This window comes from Eublepharis macularius, chromosome 16 (assembly GCF_028583425.1).
Source record: "Eublepharis macularius isolate TG4126 chromosome 16, MPM_Emac_v1.0, whole genome shotgun sequence".
NCBI lineage: Eukaryota > Metazoa > Chordata > Lepidosauria > Squamata > Eublepharidae > Eublepharis > Eublepharis macularius.
This window is the reverse complement of record NC_072805.1, coordinates 46,318,462-46,340,301: the sequence shown is the minus strand read 5'-3', so window position 1 is coordinate 46,340,301 and position 21,840 is coordinate 46,318,462. Positions and strand designations below refer to the sequence as shown.

At 48.1% G+C, this 21,840-nt stretch overlaps 1 protein-coding gene across 1 annotated transcript; it reads left to right on the top strand.

Moving 5' to 3' along the window:
• Nucleotides 1–3,076: 3,076 nt before the first annotated feature.
• KLHDC4 (kelch domain containing 4) lies at nt 3,077–20,649 on the top strand. The gene is made up of 12 exons (XM_055000227.1): nt 3,077–3,231; nt 4,499–4,590; nt 4,781–4,859; nt 6,155–6,253; nt 8,212–8,348; nt 10,154–10,246; nt 11,893–12,052; nt 14,356–14,425; nt 15,196–15,404; nt 16,468–16,879; nt 17,972–18,100; nt 19,692–20,649. Exons 1-12 carry the CDS (start codon nt 3,133–3,135, stop codon nt 19,868–19,870), a joined length of 1,758 nt encoding a protein of 585 aa, XP_054856202.1. The 5' UTR covers nt 3,077–3,132; the 3' UTR covers nt 19,871–20,649.
• The last annotated feature ends 1,191 nt before the right edge of the window (nt 20,650–21,840 follow it).

Genomic DNA, 21,840 nt, shown 5'->3' with positions numbered 1-21,840 from the left:
TGTGTAGTTATGCATGGAGTGCATCTCCCTCTAAGCATCCATGCCGGGGCATGATTAAGGTTGCGCAATAATCACTTTGGGGACTTCTGAGGATACACTGATCTTGTCTGTGCTGCAAATGCATATTGGAGCCGTGGCCTGTGCACTCCAGTTAAAGGAAGCTTCCTTCTGAACTGTGGAAGGTTGCGTATGTGAGCAAAACCTGCAGATCTTAAATATCTGTGTGGTTGCTTGAAATTTGACTGTGGAAGTCCATGACGGGAAAGCTGGAGAGAGCAGGTCTGCCTCAGCAAAACCGGACTTAGCATTCATGGAGATAAAGGAGAGGTCTCTGACAAGGATGCTGGGAAACCCATTGATAGGAGAGTCAATATCTCCATGGGATGCTTTGTGCTCATCTCTTATCAGGGGCGGCTCTGCATGAACCATTGTTCAAGGTAAATATGAGAATCCTAGAATTCTAGGATCAAAGAACCCACATTCTGGTGCCGGGAAACCCAGAGTCTGTGATCCAAGTGATTTGTGTTGACAAATTTTATTCCAGTGTCAACTTATACCTGGGAAATGTTGTCGACTAAGATACTTTGAGAAGGGAATAGGTTGTCAGAGGCTCGAACAGAGGCAGAATAGAGGCAGAAGGCAGGGGACGCATCTGGCCGGTTTAGCAGGACTTAGCTAGCAATCCCAGTTGAGCACTGTGGTTCTTATTTCTGTGGCGCAGAAGCAAGTTATACATCGTGTGTTTCTCACTGAAGAGGGTGGGATGGAATGGGACAAGGCGGCTGAAGGCTCATTTAAGTAAGACTTCTATGTCTTTATTATTGTTGTTGTTGTTGTTGTTGTTATTGTTGTTGTTGTTGTTGTTGTTGTTATTATTATACAACAGATAACAAGCAGAGATTCACATGAAGGAACAAGAACATAAACACACACAAAAGAAAAGAAAATGAATGAAAGAGAATATAGAGATATACCATTTTGTAAATTTTACAGAATTTCTTTAAACTCATTACTTAATCATTCTTCCGTAATGCCCATATCTTTACTAAATATATAACTTCAACTTTACTGCGAAGACATCCACATTTTTTCCATATTTCGGCCTATTATTTATTGCCTGCCTTACAAGTCTAATTTTCAAATCCGCAAATCATTAGCTCTGACATCTCTTTTACATACAAAAAGTCCATGAAAGTTTTCCAGATCTTGGCTGTCATTTTATCCCTCAGCAACTCCGTTAATTTTGCCATTTCTGCCATCTCCAACATTTTCACTAGCCGCTCATCTACTGTTGGAAATTTATTCGATTTCCAATATTGTGCATAAACTATTCTTGCAGTTGTTGTCATATATCTAATCAAAATTCCAAATTCACTTTCTATTGAAGTATCCACTAAGCTCAATAGGCACATCTCTGGCTTTAATTGTAAGTAAGCCTTCTGTGTCATAAAACTATCCAGTCCAGACTCCAGGGCCTAAAATTCCATAACTGCAGTGCTGAATCAAAAAGAGTTCAGTAGCACCTTTAAGACTAACCAATTTTATTGTAGCATAAGCTTTTGAGCTTATGCTACAATAAAATTGGTTAGTCTTAAAGGTGCTACTGGACTCTTTTTGATTTTGCTACTACAGACTAACACGGCTAACTGCTCTGGATCTATGCAGTGCTGAAGGTTGACATGTTTACAGAATCACAGGCCTGCGGGAAGCCTGGCGATGATTCTGCTTACATCAGAAGCCTTGTTTCCATTTGACAGCGAACACATGTACAGCTTGCGTGTATGTGCGTACATCTGTTTGTAAGGAAAAGCCAGCATGTATTCCCTTGTCATATGAAAACAGGGAGCAGTATCTGGATAAATGTGTGGTTTAAATCGTACCATTCAGTTGTGCATGTGTGGAGTGTAATTGGAGAATTGCTCAACACATGCAGAAAGAAAGAAAAAACAAGTATACACTCTACACAGATTGTATGTGCGTTTGCTGTCACTTGTGAACAGAGCTAGAATCTCGCTAGGTCCACATGCACACACACGATGGGAATGAGATGGTAGAATCGTGAGCAGGTAGAATGCACTGTACCTTTACAGACCACAGTTGTGCGTAACCACTTTGGGATGCACAGTACATTTTTTAAAAATCCCTGCAAACAGAAATCTAGAACTTCAAGGGGAAAGGTTGAAACTCAAGCCTGTTGTCTGCTGTGCTGGCTTCTTTTAAAAGGGGGATTTTAGCATAACAAACCATTAAAAAATTAGTCCCCCTACTTGCAGTCTAAAGTGGGGCAACCTCTTCTATTGCCATTTTTTGCTGCATGTGTAGACCAAGCCTGACACAGCCCACAAGGAGCCAAATGAAACACAAGACACCAAAAGTATCAAGAAAGAGCTTAGCTTTAAGTGGATAGCTGTATTGGTCTGTAGTAACATAGAAACAGAGCTGGAAGGGATCCCAAGGGTCATCTAGCCCAACCCCCTTCACAGTGCAGGAAATCCAAGAAGAGCAAGATTGGGGTCCACTCTAATAGCACCTTAAAGAAGACCAACTAGATTTCTAGAAAGAGCCTGGTTAAAATAAATCCAGATGGCTCACATGCGGATCACACCACATGCTGAAGTGGAGGGCACTTGGGGGGAAAACAGCAGTCAGTATTTACACTGCAATCCTAGGCAGAGTCCAGTAGCACCTTTAAGACTAATAAATTTTATCGTAGCATAAGCTTTCGAGAAACACAGCTCTCTTCGTCAGATGCATCTGACGAAGAGAGCTGTGTTTCTCGAAAGCTTATGCTACAATAAAGTTGGTTAGTCTTAAAGATGCTGCTGGACTCTTTGCTATTTTGCTACAAAAGACTAACACGGCGAACTCCTCTGGATCTGTGATCCTAGGCCGAGTGACTCCCGTCTAAGTTCATTGCACTTTGCCGGCGCGCAAGAGGCGGGCCTTCCGTTTTCCCAGCTTTGCAAGAGGCATCCGAGCCAGCAGAGGGGGATAGGGGGGAGGGCGGGCCGGAGCTCCGCGGCTTTGCCTGGCAGGAAATGACCTTTCGGGGGGGGCCGGGCGGGGCGGAGAAATCGCCACGTGGGTTTGGCAGGCTGGGGCGTCCGGCTGCCCCCTGGTTTAGGCTGAGCGATGGGGAAGAAGAGCAAGAAGGAGAAGAAGGCGAAGGGGGCCGAGAAGACGGCGGCCAAGATGGAGAAGAAGGTCTCCAAGAGGGCCCAGAAGGAGGCGGTGAGTCCGGCTGCACAGTGCAGGCAGGAGTCCAGCAGGTGCAGCAGCAGGGTGGGGGTGCGCAGCGAGGGGCGCGAGGCTGGTCTGGCTTCGTCCCTAAAACAGAGGTTAGACTGCTGAGCTAGGACGGGGCTCAGACATCCTTGCTCAGCCTTTGGCCAGCCTGGCCTGCCTCGCAGGGGTGTTGTGAGGCCAAAAGGGAGGTGGGGTTGAGGTGCTAGGGTCGCCAGCCTCCAGGTGGTGCCTGGAGATCTCCTGCAATTACAGCTATCTCCAGGTGACAGAAATCAGCCCCCCGGAGAGAACGTGTGCTCGGAGGGCAGACTCGATTGCCTGATATCCGGCTGGGGATACTTCCCTCCCACCCCCCTCTGTAGGCTCCACCCCCCAAATAGGATTGCTGTTCTCCAAGTGGGACCTGGAGATCTCCCGGAATTGCAACTGATCTCCAGACTATAGGGATCAACTCCCCTGGAGAAAATGGCAGATAGGAGGGTGGGCTCCCTGGCATTATACTGTACTGAGGTCCGTCCTCTCCCCAAACTCCGCCTTCCCCAGGCTCCACCCCTAGATCTCCAGGAATGTCCTAACCTGGAGCTGGCAACCCTAAAAGGAGAGATAAAAATGTGTGAAATTAAAAGGTGAGCAGGAGCCTGGCCTGGGGGAAAAAAGAGAAGAGGGACATTTTTGTTCCTCTAATGAGCTCAGAGCTGCCTTCACTGTATTCTTACAGCAGCCTTGCGAGGTGGATCAGGCTGCAGGGAATGACTGGCCCAGGTCACCCAGTGAAAAAGAGGGGGGCGGGATTTGAATCCAGAGTATCTTGGCTTCTCGTCTGGCACGATAACCACTATGCAACACTGGCTGTTGTGGTGCCTCCGAGAGGGAGGGAATGGAATAGAATGGAATGAATCCCCCAAGTCATATGTGGACGGGGGTGGGGGTGGGGAATGCTTTCATGAAGCTACAACCTGACCTTGTTGCGGGGGAAAGACTCTTCTTTAGCTTGGTCTTGAATTGTGTGTTTTGCTGCATTTATCCCGCCTTCCTTCTGTTGTGGAATTCAGGGTGGCTTATGCAGAGTTTCCATCCGGTCCCCCCTTCAGACATTGACCGAATTGGCACCTACCCGCTTTCTGCCAGGAGGCTGTGCCAGGTGCTCTTCGGCATTTTCTGGGACAGATTTTTAGTTTGGAGTTTCCCGTTTTCCTCTGGATCTTTTGTGGTGCGCAGAGAAATAGGCAACTGGCTGGGTTTTTATTCGCAGGAGGATCTCGAGGCCCTCATTGCTGAGTTCCAGACCCTGGATGCTAAAAAGACACAGGTGGTGGAGACGAGCTGCTCCCCACCTTCGCCAAGGTAAGAAGCATCCCACAGGTTTTATGGATTATCCCCCAAATTTGGGATTTCAGGCTTCTGAGATCTTGTAAACTGGAGGTGCTGGGGTTTGAACCCAGGACCTTCTAGCAGCCTCTCCGCCTTACCGTTTCAGTGATGTTCACAGCACATGTGCCCCCCCACACACACTTCTGCCCCCTTTCTGTCACAGGCTCAACGCATCTCTGTGTGCGCATCCCGAGAAAGATGAGCTAATTCTGTTTGGAGGTGAATATTTCAATGGCCAAAAAGTAAAGTATACATTTTTGTTTATTCTCCCGTCTCCTAATCCCTCTTCACCGCCCCCCCTCCCCAAGGCTTTACTTTGACTTCTGCTTTCTGGGAATTTTACATGGAATTTTTAATGGAAAAAATTGTCCTCAACAAAGGATATATCTCAGTCTGCCCTGAGCCTGCTGGTTGTGGGGAGGGCAGAATAAAAATAAAAAATAAATAAAATCCTCAGAGGAGTGATTAACCTCTGGCTGTTATTCATACCTCCATTTGGTGTGTCAGGTTCTACTCAAAAGGGTCGGTGTGACTCCCTGACCCTTTTCAGTGTTTCTGGAGTTTGTAACTTCTGGAGACAGGATCAAACCGTCTTCACTAACGCTTGCGTTTAGCTTCTTGTTTTAAGGCTTGCATTTAGCGCATGTATGCATCCCTCTTTCTGTCTTTCCAAAAGACATCCTTTGCCTTTTGTCTGAAATGAGCCAGCCTTGTCTGAATCTTGTTCCAAATATTTGGGAGAAACTAGTTGTAATCCCAAGCCAGCAGGCCATGGAGCCGATCCATTCCCCCCCTTCTTTATTTTCGTTGATCTCATTTTACACAAAATATTCCAGGCTTGGGCTGGGAGAATGACGGGGAGGTTACTAGTTCTTCTCATACACTTTCCTTTACTCTAGATCTTATTTTTTACTTAGTATGTGCATAGTTATCTTGCCATTCCCTGAGGAGCCCAGGGAGGTATACGTGGCTGTCCCTTCTTTCATTTTATCCTCATGCCAGCCCTGTGAAGTAAGCTAGTCTGGCCCAAGGTCACCCAATAAGTTTCACAGCCAGTCGGAATTTGAACACAGCTCTCTCTGGTCCAGGTTGGACACTCTAACCACTGCACTACACTGCCTTTCAGAGTTCCTCAGAAAGGAGCTCTCATATTCTTGAAAGCCTTCTCAGTGAGTGACCCATATTGGGCTGTCCTTGCCTTGAAAGTCTCTGTCTAAGAGCCGCAGTCCTGCAGCTGTTCTGTTTTGAAAAAAGCTGCCATGAGGCTGGGCCTTATATTTTTTCCTTTTAAAAGTTTGCAATTAACTAATCTTGCTACGGTAATAAACTTCTCTTTAGTATTGGCAGTGCACTCCAGGGAGCTTTACAGGCTACAAGCTGGTGCACAGCTGGAACGGTAGAAATATCCTCTCTCTCTGTCTCTCTTTGTGTGTGCGTATTTGAGACTGGGGCGGGTTATAAAATAAGGGAATAAATCCAATATGACCCACTTGGGGAAGGTTCTTGCAATTGCTGGCTATGTGATGTCTCCTGACAGACGTTCCTGTACAACGAGCTGTTTATTTACAACATTCGGAAGAATAGCTGGGCTAAAGTTGACATCCCGAGCCCGCCTCCCCGCCGCTGTGCTCATCAGGTAAAACCTTCGAAGACTGGCAGGTTACCCAGAGATCCTGCCCTGATATTCCACCCTCCCCCCCCATTTTATAAGATCCTGCCTTTGCTTGTTTCAGTGCATAGACTTTTCTTCCCCCATGGGATGTGCAGAAATGGAAAATATCTGCTTGAACAGGTTAAGAAAAATCCTGGGAACTTGAATACTAGTACCGAGAGATTTTAAGCTACGATGGGGAGGACAGTAGTAGAAAGCAAAGGTACCGGTAACGTACTCCATGTCATAACTGGCAATGCCCAGAAGATGGCACTCTTGACAGTTTTTCCAAATGCAAAGCCTCGTCTGGCATTACAGTTACCTTATTCCTTTAATGCTTTTAGTGTCTTATCCGTTAGACACACCAACTCCTGGAGCAAATCAACACCCCCCCCCCACACACACACACTTTTCCTTTTGCTCTCAAATACCCTTCAGTGTTTGGGGATGTTTTGGGGAGGGGCTGTGGCTCAGTGGCAGCGCCTCTGCTTTAATAATAATAATAATATTCAATTTATATACTGCCCTTCAGGACAACTTAACACCCACTCAGAGCGGTTTGTTATTATCCCCACAACAATCACCCTGTGAAGTGGGTGGGGCTGAGAGAGCTCTGAGAAGCTGTGACTTACCCAAGGTCCCCCAGCTGGCTTCAAGTGGATGAGTAGGGAATCAAACCTGGCTCTCCAGATTAGAGTCCTGCTGCTTTTAATATAATAATATATATAACATTTGATTTATATATCACCCTTCAGGATGACTTAACGCCCACTCAGAGTGGTTTACAAAGTATGTCATTATTATCCCCACAACAAAACACCCTGTGAGGTGGGTGGGGCTGAGAGAGCTCTGAGATGCCCAAGGTCCCCCAGCTGGCTTCAAGTGGACGAGCGGGGAATCAAACCCGGCTCTCCAGATTAGAGTCCTGCTGCTCTTAACCACGACACCAAACTGGCTTTGCATGCAGAAGGTCCCATGCTCCATCCTTGGCATCTCTAGCTAAAGGAATTGGGTGGAAGGTGATGGGAAAGACTCCCACCTGAGTCCCTGGAGCACGGCGAGAGCCGCTGCCAGTCTGAGTAGAGAGTACTGATCTCGATGGACTAAGGGTCTGTCTTGGGACAAGGCAACGTCATGCATTCATGTGGGTCTCTGGGTCCTTTCTGCTGCCACTGGGGCATAACGTCCCCCCTCTTCCCTCTGCCTGTTATTAAAGGCACCTTCCAAGAGTGTTTATTTTGTTCACTTATAGCCCACTTTTCTCCCCAGTGGAGACCCCAAATGGCTTACAACCGTCTCCCCTTCTTCATTTCCTCCTCACAGCATCCATGCGAGGTAGCTTCAGATGGGTTGCCTTGTTGGTTTGCAGTTGAAGCGCAAGATCCGGGTCCAATAGTAGCTTAAAGACCCACAAGATTTCCACGGTATGGGCTTTCGAGAGTCAAAGCTCCTTCATCAGGTACTGCACTCCTTGTATCTGACAAAGGGAGCTTTGGCTCTCGAAAGACCATACCTTGGAAATCTTGTGGGTCTTTAAGGTGCTATTGGACCCGGATCTTGCCCTATGATGTAGGTTAGGCTGAACATGTGTGACTGGCTCAAGGTCAACCAGCAGGCTTCCATGGCCGTGTGTGGAGATTCGAACCTGGGGCTCCCAGATCCTAGCCTAACATTAACCACTGCACTATGCTGATTCAGTTCTAGTTGACAATTCTAGCAGCACGGCTCGAATCTCCTTATCGACTCAGGCAGACATTCTTCCTCCTTTTGTCCTTGGTCGTCTTGTTTGTAAAACTGGGAATAAAAATAGTCCAGGGTTGTTGAAATGAGCGAAATGAGGGGCAGACTGTGATGGGCTTTGCATGTTGAAAGTGATGCTTAAAATAATTTGATCTCTCCCTCTCCCTCTCTTCCTCTCTCCCTCTCCCCCCCCCCCCCGGCAGGCCGTGGTGGTTGCGCAGGGTGGTGGGCAACTTTGGGTGTTCGGTGGTGAGTTTGCCTCGCCAGACGGAGAGCAGTTTTACCACTACAAAGACCTTTGGGTCTTGCATTTGGCCACCAAGACATGGGAACAGATCAAGTAAGTGACATGTTATGCAGTGAGTCCTGGGTTGGGCTATTTGTGTGGTTGCGCCTTTGGGGACATTTAATTTGAAGACAGAGAAGTGAGGAGTATGTAAAAGTTGTGTGTGTGTGTGTGTGTGTGTGTGTGTGTGTGTGAGAGAGAGAGAGAGAGAGAGAGAGAGAGAGAGAGAGAGGCAGCATATCCCTGCTCCCTGGTAAGACCGGAGAGAGATGGATAGGGCTGCTTCATCTGGTGCATGGAGTTTAGAACATCATAGCACGATGTCTGTGTGTATGCAACATGTATTGACTGCCTGATTTATTTATTTTAATCCAAAGACTGACTGAATGGCACCATTCCTGCATTCTGCGTTTCAGGCGGCTTATTTGCATCAGTTGTCAGTCACCACAAAACCCTTAAAAGGATGACTGTTGCAGCACAATCCATAAAAAGCTGCGAACGTAATTGGTGTCCAGGCCAGGGAATGGCAGCAACTTATTTCTCAGCTGCTTTGGGATATGATACCTTCCTTCAGCTTGCTGGTGCATGGAACTTGGCAAGGAGATTAGAGATTTTTTGGACTTGTGAAATTTGGTAGCTTATTGTCGAATTCTTGCTACTGTATCACAGTGGTTAGAGTGTTCGAATGGGGAGATCTGGGTTTGGATCCTCGCCTAGCCATGAAGCTGGCTGTGAGATCTCATGAGCCTGCCCGGCAGGGTGGTTGTGAGGATAAAATAGAAGAGTGGAGCAGCAGGTACAGAATGCTGCCCCTGAGTTTCTTGGGGAAAGGGTAGCATAACAAAAAATGTGATTGACCGAAGCTTGTTCTTACTGCCTGCCTTGCAGATCTTCAGTTTCATCGCTGCCACTTACAGAAAGATGCTAATTTGTATTTCCCATCTTAGTGTACCAAAGGTGTGGTGTGCCGTTGTAATTTGGCAAAAAGATCTCCTTCAGGCGGGCAGCAGTCCCAACAGATTGACAATATCGTGCTGACAAATTGACATTTTGGGTTTTCACTACATCTAAATTAGTATGGCGGTTTGAGCAGCTGGTGTTAGATTGTAATTTTTCTGGATTTGATGAGTATTGCAGTTGCTGAGCGGGTTGAGAAATCAGCCATACAGTCTTTTGGCATGATGCTAGTGGGTGATAATCCCACCCCCCGAAAAATACTTTTTGGCTTAACGATACCTGCTTTCCCTGGCTGGGGAGACTAGCTAACCTTTTTCCGCGTTGGCTGATGTCCCTCTACCTCGCCATTGTCTCTCCTGATGGGCAGCAGCCCTCCAGCACCCCGGACAGGGCACGTCCATCCCCGCATCTGAGATCATTTACCTGGAGATGTTGGGAACGGATCCTACCAAGTGTCTGCTCTGCCTCTGAGCTGTGGCATCTCCCCTGGTTGTTGTTTTGTGTGTTGATTCTGCCTGGCCTTTCTTCTCTTCGCTTTCCACCCTGCAATCAAAATGCCACCGGGAGGGAGTAGCAGAAAGTTGATTTTTCACACGTTGTCAGGATAACATTAAAACAAAGGCAGGCGTCCTCCCCCGCAGCGCAGATGTTGGAGTTCTTCCCAAGGAGGAGGGGGCGGAGATGCGCCTTGTTTCTGATAAATAAAACAGACCCAGGAGGGAGGGGGCAGTTTGCCTGCTGAGAAGGCAGGCTTACCTGTGGAAAAGAAGGGCCCGGCAGGCAGAGATGCCATGACAGCCGTGTATAGCAGGGGCAGCCACCCCCAAAGGGGCCAAGAAGAGGCATTGGTCAGGTGTGGGCAGTGGGACTGTGGCAGCTCAGTGTGCCGGCCTCTCTTTCAGGGCCACCGGGGGGCCTTCCGGCCGCAGCGGACATCGCATGGTGTTGTGCAAGAGGCAGCTGATTGTCTTTGGAGGGTTTCACGAAAGCACCAGGTTGGTCGACTCGCGTTTCATGCTCTTGGGAAGGCTTGACTTTGGTGCTGCAATCTTGGGGCTGCTTCCCTACCTGATGGGCTGAGGAGGCACTCTCCGTTGCTGTGACAGCTGCCAAGTTTACAAGCCAAAGTGCCCAGAAAAGCCGCCTTGCCGTCTGCATAGGAGCACTTTAACCAGAGTCATAGCCAGGGTGGGGCTAGCGGCTGCGAGGTTGCACTGCCTCCGCTAAAAAATTATTTTTGGGAAAAAATGTATCTCTGTAGTTAACCTGAAAACCTGGTAAGTTTTTTTTTTTTTTTGGCAGACCACAATGATTAAAAAATAGACAAATTTATAACATGGCAGCTTCCCTTTAGAGATCGGGAGCTCGCATTCAGAACAGGAGATTTTCTGGTTCAAATAAGATCAGCGGTGGCTGGTGCACCCCAAGTGCTCATGCTCCAAACTCCACCTGTCTGACTCTCCTAATTCTGCCTAATTTTCAAAACTGTAAACTGTTTTATGATGTTTAATGAGGGACACCCCCCCCCCCGCCCTTTTGGCACCATAGCTGAGCATGGCTCAGAGGGCATTAAAGGGGTTGCTTTAGAAAGTTCCTGTTTCCGGAAGTGGTTTGTTATAAGCTTCTGAACATTAAAATAGTCATTTTTCATCCAATGTGTACACTGTTTTTAATAGTAACAGTTCATACATACTACACCATGCACACCGAGATTCTTAGGCCTCACATCAGCATTATGCACACACATGCACCATTGAGTCACAAATGACTTATGGCAACCTCAACAAGGGGCTTTCAGAGCAATTGAGGAACAGAAGTGGTTTGTCATTGCCTTCCCCTGCAGAATCTAAACCAACTGGGCAGTTTTGATAACCCCAAAATGGATGTGATTGCGTAAAGTGTGCAACCTTTTTAAAATCCTTGCATTTTTCTCCTGTTGACGGCAGCCAGGAAAGCCAGGGCTGGGGTAGCTTTTCAGACTGAGCCTCTCTGCTTTTGTGTTTTGGCCATTTCTGCCTCCCTTCCTTGTGGCTCAGTGGGCAGCCCTGGGCTCCTGGCTTAGGCAGGTGGGATGTTTGTGGATTCTCTGTGTTGTACAGCTCCTAGCGCACCATGCAGACTGCTGTGTCCTGCCCGACTTGAGTTTCCCATGCAGGGTTTCCTTTAAAAAAATGTACCTTGTTATCCTTCTTGCCATTTGTCTTGCTAGCAGAATGGTTATTTGGGTGAGCATTTTGCAATGGAATTCCTTGCCTAGCAGAGATTCCTTGCCTTTTCCAGGGTCTCTCAGACACTTGGGGTGATGGGGAAGGGGGAGAAAAGGCACAAAGAATCTCATTTTCTGCTAGAGAGACTCAAGACCTGTCTGTTAATACCCAAACAAACAAGAAACCTTCTAGGAATGGTAAAGTAAGGAAACACATTATGCGTTGTCATTAAGCTTCAGTGTGCCTTTTTTCCACCCAGCAAGATCTGCAGTTAAGAAGGCTTCTAACGATTCAGAAGTTTGCCTGACCCTTTTTGGTGCATTCAGAGTTCCCCGGCTCTGCTGGGAATAGCTTTTCAGTCTCTGCTCAATGTACTCCCTGCTATCTTCTCCTGTAATTGTCTGATTCTTCTGCTTGTATTCCCCCCCCCCCAGAGATTACATCTACTACAACGACGCTTATGCCTTTAACCTGGACACCTTTGCCTGGATCAAGCTGGCGCCTTCTGGGATGGCACCGTCTCCGAGGTCCGGCTGCCAGCTGGCTGCCACTCCCGAAGGCAACGTGCTCATCTACGGAGGATACTCTAAGCAGGTAAGTAAGCCTTGATGGCTTCCTTGCATGGAACGGTTGCTTGCCAGATGCTGAAGCAGCTGTTATCTATCCCTGGTGGACTGGCCAAAAGTGACTTGGAGGAGTTTTTCTCATTCATATAAATCTTTTGGGTCCATACCTACATAATGTGTGGATGATGCCTGGTTCACATGGGCAGGAGGCTGAGGTGGTAGAATTGACCCTGCCCCATTTCAGACTGCAAGTACAGGGTCACCTTTTCAAATACTCCCAGGTTAAAGACCTCAGTGGAAACAGAAACATAGCACAGAAAGTAGAATTTATGCTCCCCCCGCCCAATGTCTGCAATGCGTATCCTGTTGTTTTGTTTATTGAATGTACTAGCTGTTGATCATACAGACTTAACACTCTGTAATCCACCTTGAGTCTCCGTGAGAAAGGCGGGCTATAAATAACAGAAATAAATAGAGTAGAACCTTTCCTCCCTGCTTTGCTAGTTTTCTCCTTTCAGGGAGTTTTTCTATGCAGCAGAACATTCAAAGCTACATCTCGTCATGTGTAGTCTCCCACTTGTGTGAAACGGGCGCGGCGGAGATTTGCTTATTTTACATTGTTCTCACTAGGTTGATTTTATTAGGTGTTGACTTTTTTTTTTACTGCTGTGTTAATCTGGTTTTATTGTCCATTGCTTTTATGGCTGTCTTATCATCAACTTGCTGTTCTTATTGATGGCTTTTTTAGATGTTCATATTTTATACCGGCTGGAAGCCACCTCATGAGCCATTTAGAAAGCTATGACTGCTGGGGAGTAGTTTTCTTAAATAAAGGCCTGGATCCATTCTTCCCTCCATGAGGCCAAACCTCTAGGGCGGTTAAAACCTCACAAAAGAAGGATTTTCCTGCTCGGCTCCAGGGCCTTGAATACCCTGTATTCCAGCCCTCCCGGGAATGAGAAAGACACAGTTGAGGAGGCATAAACCCCCTCTGTGTAGTGCGAGGAAACAGGTCCCATTAGGAGCTAATTCAGTGAATCAGCCAAGGGGAGAACCTTTTCGAACCACACACTGTTCATCCTGCTGCCTTCCCTTCTGCTTCGTTAGCCATGGTTTTGAAATTATCCATGGTCCCTTTCGTAGTGGGTAACAAGATGGTGATGGAAAAGATGAAGGCCCTTTCCTGCCCCTTCCCAAGGGCTCTGAGCACGACTGAAATAGATCCAGAGGAGTTAGCCATGTTAGTCTGTAGTTGCAAAATAGTAAAGAGTCCAGTAGCACCTTTAAGACTAACCAACTTTATTGTAGCACTGACGAAGACAGCTGTGGTTCTTGAAAGCTTATGCTACAATAAAGCTATATTGTAGCTTATGCTATAATAAAGTCCAGTAGCACCTTTAAGACTAACCAACTTTATTGTAGTGTAAGCTTTCGAGAACTACAGCTCTGTTTGTCAGGTGCATCTGACAAAGAGAGCTGTGGTTCTCGAAAGCTTACACTACAATAAAGTTGGTTAGTCTTAAAGGTGCTACTGGACTCTTTACTATTTGGCTTGGCTGAAAGATACTGACTTGTTAGAGGCTGCTTGGGCTGAGTTCGGGTTGCCCCACTCCATCGGCTCTCAGGTTTTCGGTTACAACGTGGTCTTCTGCTAAGCCTTGAATGTGGCTGTCCCTTGCATCTCTTCTGAGTGTGGAATGGAAAAGGCATCAGGTGTGCTTAATACCCAAATCTGCTTATAACAGTTAGTGAGCTTATACACTCCAGCTTTTCCTCTCCAAGGCCTCTGCATTAATGAATGCCCCAAAATACCTGCAGGATGGGCCCTGAGAATGAACGCTCCTGTATTGTATGTAAGATTGATAGTTTGCCAAATACTTCCGTGCAGGGACTTTTGCGTGGAGTTGGGCAGCCTGAGATGTGTTGCTGATGTTCTTTTTCTGGGTTTTTTTTTTTTTGGCAAAGAAAGTTTCTAGCCAATCAGGGAGATATATGAAAGGTGGAAGTTTTAAAGAAACCTTTCTGTGGCAGCACCTCAGGTTCTGCGAGTGGAGCACTGAGGCTGTTGGTTTTTACTTAGATTCTTGCTGGGTAGCTGTGTTGCAGTAGAACAGCAGGATTTTAGTCCAGTGGCACCTTGGAGACGAACAAAATTTTCAGGATATTTTAGGTGGGTCGCCATGTTGGTCTGCAGTAGAACAGCAGGTTTCGAGTCCAGCTTACACTCTGAAAATCTTGTTGGTCTCTAAGGTGCCTCTGGACTCAGATCCTGGGTTTCAAGGCTGTTTCGTTTGCAATACAAATTTCACTTCTTTCTTTTCTTTCTCTTAGCGAATTAAAAAAGATGTTGACAAGGGCACTCTCCACACAGACATGTTCTTGTTGAAGGCCGAAGGGTCAGGTGAGCGGAAGATCCTTGGGCCACGTGGTACCTTTAAATGGGAACTTAGAACTGTGTTGTTGTATTTTAGTAGTGATGGCTTGGCTTACTTGCAAGAGGCATCTTGACCTGTTTTCTCTGCAGATCTCTTTGGTAGATGGGGTGCCTGAGCTTAGGAGGCAGGGAGGCTGGTGGGTGAATGGCCAGAGGGGTGATTTCTGATTTGGTGGTGGGATCGGGTGTACTTCTTGTATTCTTAAATGGCAACAGAACAGTGCATTTTACGATCAAAGGGTTGGGAGGATCTGTGGCTCAGTGGCAGAGCACTGGCTTTGCATGAAGGTCCCTGGCTTGATCCTTGGCATGGCTGGTTTCAAAAAAGGATCCTCACTAACTCGTGCTGGGAAAGATCTGTCCCCACCTGAGATCCTGGAGTGCCATTGGCCACACTGAGCCCAGTAGACCAGCAGTCTGACTCCACACAAGGCAACTTCATATGCTCAAGAGCATTTCAGGAATTTCTTTTTTAATACTGTGTATTCACAAAAAATTATAAATGCTTTTGAGGAACAGCAAAGTGTAGTTTTTAACACCTCTCTGGAATGAGTGGGGATGTTTCTGGGTGTGTTTCTGGCAGAGATGTGAGGCCAAATTAAATCAGTTGAACGTAGGGACTTCAAAGACTGGCAGGGCTTAGACTCGTCTCCTTCGAGATAAACATAAGTATTTTTTCCTGCTGGCTGGCAGCGCTTCCTACCACCCCACCCACTCGTTCCTCTTACGTTTCTCAGACAAATGGACATGGACTCGGCTTACTCCGTCAGGTGTGAAGCCTACACCTCGGTCTGGCTTCTCAGTGGCTATGAGCCTCAACAACCGGTCCCTTCTCTTTGGTGGCGTCCACGACGAGGAAGAGGAGGAGCACCTCGAGGGAGATTTCTTCAATGATATTTATTTCTACGACTTGGCGAAGAACCGGTGGTTCCCTGGACAGCTGAAGGTCTGGGAAATGTGCACAGTTAAAATGTTCCTCTCTTGAGTTTGCCCCAGGCTTAGGCAAGCTACTCTCAGTATCCCCCAACTGAAAGACTGAGATGGTTATGCCAGCCCACCTTTATGGGTCATGGCAAGATAATGTTTGTGAATCCCCTTGAGCTTTTTAAAGGACTATAGAAGTGGTATGTGTCCGTACTGCTGGTGTCAATCGTTGGTGTTGCACGTCATGTAACCTTGCAGGGGCTTACTCAAACAACTAAGGTAGCAAAAACTTTCCACAGGGCAGAGAAGCCAAAAAAAATCCATCTGGGTAATATAAAGCTATTCCAAAGCAAGACGGCTTCCTTTCTGCAGTACTGTTCAGTTCTCCAAAGATCAGGTAGTGGAGAGAATAAAGATACGTATGCATGTTGCTGTGGGTTGATCTTGGTGTTCAGAAGAGGAACCGGTATGAGAATAATTGTGTTGAAGATTGCACATTTGAATGTTCCCCGTCCAAGCATTTTGCTTGTGGAAATCTAGTGTGACAGGAAGAAGGGTTCTAATGTCACCTTCTCCCGGCAAGATTCTGATTTCTTCGTGCAGGGAGATTTTGTGTCCGCGAGAGAACATTCAAATGTGGAATTCCCTTCTTGCAATGTAAAGTGGGCTCTAACCTGGATAGCTCAGGCCAGCCCAATCTCATCAGATCTTAGAATCTAAGCAGGGTCTGCCTTGGTTAGTAAGTCAAGGGGAGACCTACAAAGAAGCCCAGGTTTGCAGAGGCAGGCAATGGCAAACCATCTCTGTTAGTCTCTTGCCTTGAAAACCCCACCAGGGGTCGCCATAAGTCAGCTGTGACTTGATGGTACTTTCTACCACCGCCAGTGTAAAGGGGTAGAATGTACTATTTCTGAGCCTGTAGAGCAGCACCCTATGAAGAGAGTCAGTTCAGGCCAAAAAATGATAATGTTGTATTTCTGCCAGCAATAGCTGATGTTTCCGAACACTGAGCAAAGTTTTCGTGGCTCTCTTGTCTCAGCCTCCCTGAGCCTGAGTTTTTACAGAGTTTTCCCCCTTGTCACCAGGGACCGAAGTCCGAGAAGAAGAAAAGGAGGCGTGGCCAGGGGGTGGAGGATACTAGCACGCTTTGGACGGAGGGCTCTGGCGAGACCCTTCCTGGCCCTGTGGAGATCATCAAGGAAGTGGTGGCTGAAGATGGGACGATCATGACTATTAAGGAGATGATCTCGTCCCCTGCGGCGGAGCTGCAAAGCTCGGAATCGGAGGGTGAAGATGACGCGACGGGAGAGGAGGCTTCTGGCCCACAGGTGGAGCCGTGCCCACGTTCCAGCGCCATGCTGGCGGTGAAGCACGGGGTGCTCTATGTCTACGGGGGGATGTTCGAGGTGGGGGACCGCCAGTTCACACTGAACGACCTCTACGCTGTTGACCTCCACAAGATGGAAGGATGGAAGGTCCTTGTGGAGATGGACCCCAGTAAGTTGTCTGTATTTTTTGTGGGTGGGAGGAGCGTGTCTCGAGTAGGGGCCGTGTCTCGGAGGCAGAGCCACCTGCTTTGCCCGCAGATGGTTCCAGATGCGATTGTCAGTCCGTAAAAGGATATCTAGCGGGAGGAATTGGAAGGTCTCTGAACCTATAGCAGCTGTCGGCAATCAAGAGTACACATTTGTGGGCTAGACAGGCCAGTAGTCTTACCTGGTGGAAGGCAGCTTCCAGGAAAAGGGGCGGCGCTCAGGGGCGGAGCACAAGCTTTGCAGGTCAACCCCTCCTCTCCATTCAGAAGGATTGCAAGTAGTAGATGCTGCAAAAAGGCCTTTCTGTGGCCTGCAGTCCACCCCCCTGCTCAGCAAAGCCGGGAGCCTCCCTCTGCCCTAAGGAGACTTCTAACTAAAGTGGCTCTTCTGTTGGCGGAAGATCCAGTCAGAAGGTGGAGGGAGGATCCCATTTGGATGAGCAGGGGATGGCGTGCAGGAAAAAACAACAGCAAAATGGTGCGGTGGAGTGAATGGACTTGTCAAGAGCCTCTCCTCTCTATGCTTTGGCCAGGCACGTTCTCCCTTTGAGCACCTGCTGAGACCAGAATTGCCCCGTGATTTGCCTTTCTAGGCTGTTTCACGGACAGGGATGCCACCAGCTCATGTTGGAAGCTCTCACGGCCAAGGGCGATCCGACTTCTGCCCAGCAGCGTTGGATTTCTAAATTGAAAGAGAATGTGATGCACTTTTTGCCCTAGAAAACCTGGCAAGTGGGGCGTTTCTTACTCTGGTTAAGCTTGTGTCCCCTTTTTAATGAATGAATGTTTCTTTCCCTCCCTCCCTCTTTCTTTCCCTCCTTCTCTCTGTCCCTCCCTCCCTCTCTTTCTTGCTTTTTCTCTCTCTTGCTGTCTTTCTTTCCCTCTCTCCCTCTCTCTTTCCCTTCCTCCCTCTTTCTTTCCCTCCTTCTCTCTTTTTCCCTCCCCCCTCTTTCTTGCTCTTTTTCTCTCTCTCTTGCTGTCTTTCCCTCTCTCCCTCTGTCTCTCTGTCTCTGTCTCTCTTTCCTCCCCCCTCCCTCCCTTGGTTTATGTGGCAGAAACTCAAGAGTGGCTTGAAGAATCGGAGTCTGACGAGGGCGAAGCAGTGGAAGGTGCTGAGGGAGGGGAGGAGGAGGAGGAGGAGGAGGATGGCTCTGAGGAAGAGGAGAGTGGTGAGGAAGGCGAAGGTAGGTGCACCCTGGAGAGGCCTGAAACGGCATCTTGACTTTGGGCATGCGGAAAAGGTACTGGGGTGTTTTGGGCCTGGACTAACCTTCTCTCCATTCATGAAGCAAATGTGGGGCGAAGCCTGCAGATTAAATGCTGCTGCTTCTTAATGGCTCTGTCATCTTAGTTGTAAGCTGCCTCAGGCAGGCCTCCGGAGAGATAGCATATACGTTTTCTAAATAACTAAAAATAAATCGCGCCTGCATCAGCTGTCCACCAGTTTTCTGCTCCCCCAAACTGCTGTCCCGTTCCTGCCTCTTATGCCGGGCGTCCCTTCCCGGAAAGTTGCCAGCTTGCTCCCTTGCTTTAGCTCCTTACCCAAACCCCCCAGTTTTAATGGATCCTTCAGGCATGACGCCTCAGGACCTAACCCTTTGGAAACAAAGTCTAGCATGCTAAACTGGAATCAACGGGTGCTGTTTCCCTGCCTCTCTTTCTTCATCTTATCTTCCTTGTCCCAGATGGTAGACTGTAAGTTCCCAAGGGTAGGCTGCTGTCTTTCTATGCCCTGAAGAGCACCATATGTATTGATGGCATTTTATCAGTAATAATACTGGCATAAGAACACTTGGGGATGAAGAGGTTAATTGACTCTGCCAAGGTCACTGGTGGGAATGCGTTCTTGGAGTTTAAATGTAGGGACCACTCTTTCAAGTGTGGTTTCCCCCGAGTAACGGTGCAAGAGGGAATGTTTGGGGGTCAGACGTGAGGTTCATGGGGAAGCGATCTGTCCCTACCAGGCCAGTGTCAGAATGTCACAGAAAAGAACTCCGATGTAGCAAACTTACATCTTTCTTTTAGCTCTCAGGCCATATCCTACTGTATAAAAGAGGCAAGCCGTATTGGCGACGACTCACTTTTTATCCCCGTGCAGGCGCATTCACAGGCCCCTCTGCGGGAATAAAAAGTAAGTTGTCGGCAACACAGAGGCCACTGAGGCAGCAGGAAGACCCGGTGCAGCGGCACAGCCACTGCGAGGCCTTGGGAGGGCCATGCTGCTTGTGCTGGGCCTCTGAGGGGCCGTGGAGGTGGCAGGGAGGCCCAGCCCTCCCCAGGGCCCCACAGCAGGGGCCCGCTGAATCAGTTTTCTAGAGCCTATATTGTCGAAGGCTTTCACGGCCGGAGAACATTAGTTGTTGTAGATTTTCCGGGTTGTATGGCCGTTGTCACATTGACACTGAGAGATCTCTGTCTTTCAGTGCTACACTTCTGAAGATGCCAGTCACAGCTGCTGGCGAAACGTCAGGAACTACAATGCCAAGACCACGGCCATACAGCCCGGAAAATCTACAACAACTAAATTTCTAGAGCCTGTTGTATTTGTCCATACAGTGGGCTCTGTTGCTAGTCGTTGTGTATTAGACAACAGAGATAATAGCCTCCTATGCAAAAGAGCTTATAGCACTGCTACTGCAGTAGGGGCTGGGTAGAACTCAGGCAAGAGGAAGTCCAGCCAAGGTTGAACACTCGCAACGGAAGGGGTGAGCATCTCTGCCTGGCCTCTGCTTCAACACCTGCTTTTTCTCCTGTTCTGTTCCCCTCCTGCCGCAGAAGAAGAAGAGGAGCATCCAGCCATCCAGCACGGTGAAAAGTATGCCGACTATCTCTCCAGGACAGAGCAATACTGGGTGAAGCTGGCCCGGCAGAATCTGGGCCCTGATGCCAAGGACAAGAAGACGGTGAAAGTGGGCCATGCCATGGCAAAGGCCTTCTACGAAGAGTCTGCCTAGAGGAGGCTTTCCTGCCACTAATCAGGAAGAGCGGGAACGAGGAATGATGCTTCCGGGACGCGCAGCCACTGCCGTGTATTCCTTCCCATTCCATACGTTGTGGAGGTCAGGAAGACAGATACACCTCAGTCTTTTTTGCAGGTCTTTGCACACCTGATCATGCCAGCAGGTCGTTCGTTGGAAGGCCCATGAAGCAAGCGGTTGCAGTTCCAAAGTTCTTAGCTGGAGCCAGTATGCATGGGTGGCAAAACTGTACGCCCAAGTTTTTTCCCTAGTTTACTGTCGAGGAGCACTATGTGTTTGAATGCTTCTTTGTGAGTGTGTGTGTGTCCGGGCTCTCTGCACTCAGAAAACTAATTTGCTAACTTTCTGCATGCCAGGAGGGGTTGTCTCCCCTCGCCCCCATAGAGGATCTTTCCAGTGCTCAGTTCGACACCCACAATCTGAATGGTATGGTTGAAGAAAAGCCGTGGCACTAAAACAAATTGTGGAGTAGCCATCAAGTGTGGCTGCTTATGGTGGGCCGCTGAAGCTTCAGTCCCCCTAGCTGGGTTTCCTGAGGACAATGTGCAAGTGTGTTGGGAGAGGGGGAAGAGCTCTGGACCCTTCCTTAGTAGCACTGGAGGAAATACAGGGAGAGGACCGCTTAGAGGGAAGCGGAGATTCTAGTAGGAAGCTCTTTTGAGCAAACAGGTCCAGTGTGTGAGAAACTCCAGGTGCCCCCTATTCCCTCAGCCCAGATCTCAAAAGGATTTTATAAATAAAAGTTCTTCACGTTCTTTAGGTTGTTCTCTCTTTCTTTCTCTCAGTGAACTTTCTCTTCAGCGGCCCGAGGGGAGGGGAGGCGTTTGAGGCGGGAGACCGCGAGCTCCCTTCTGCCCAGACATCTGGGTCAAGACTAAGAGAGCCTTGCAGAAAAGCTTGGCTGTAGCTTGCTGCTCACTGCGCCAAACCCATTGGGTGGCGTTTGCTCCAAGCTCGCTGCCTGACCTCTTTGTTTCAGATGGTAGGAAGGAAGCTTTGCAGCCGTGGTTTCAGAGCCAGAGAAGGGGAAGCCCAGAAAGGGCTTGGAATCCATTATTTTTAGCACAGGCATGTTCAGAGACACCCCCCCCATTTCCCCCCCAAAGCTCTCTTGCCTATTTTCTCTTTTGTTGGCCGTGCCAACAAAGTCTCCAATGCTCTATGCATGTTTGCAGCAGGGAGCCCTTCTCTGCATGGGTGAGGTTGCAACTCTGACTGGTCTTCTCCTGTCACACAACTTCTGGTAATGGTAGAAAAGAGCAAAAGTCCAATTGCACCTGTAAGACTAACAAAATTTGTGGTAGGGTATGAGCTTTCGTGTGTCATGGGGGCTCACTTCTTCAGACACAGCTAGAAACTGTATCTGTTGCTGTATCTGAAGAAGTGAGCTGTGACTCCCAAAAGCTCATACTCTGCCACAAATTTTGTTAGGCTTAAGAGGTGCTACTGGACTCTTGTTCTTTTCTACTGCTACAGACAGAATAACACGGCGACCCCTCTTGATCTAATGTCCAGTAACATGCTTTAAAAGCGAGTTGCAAAGGCTAAAAAGCAGGACTTCGATCATCTGTTCTCTACAGCGGATGTCTGCTTGGGTATGAAAACTAGAAAAAAATGACGGAATAGCCTGCACAGAGCAATTGGGGAGTGGAAAACTTGACCACAAATGGTGTAAAGCTATAGAGAGGAGGCTTGCCGAGAGGCAAAGAAACTTTATTCAGCTCACTTTAGAGGCTCAAAACAGTCATTAGTTTGTGATCACCTTCTTGGGAAACTGTATCCAGAGGGGACACCAAGGGGGTCAGGCAATGCTGGCTGTTAGTTATGCCCCCGTCCTCGTGTAGAATTAAACAGTCGTGTCCAAGTTCTTTCTCCTCCCCCTCCCAAGGTACATTATGAGCATGCATAACATTACCCCCCACCCACCCCCGCAGAGGAAAAGGTGG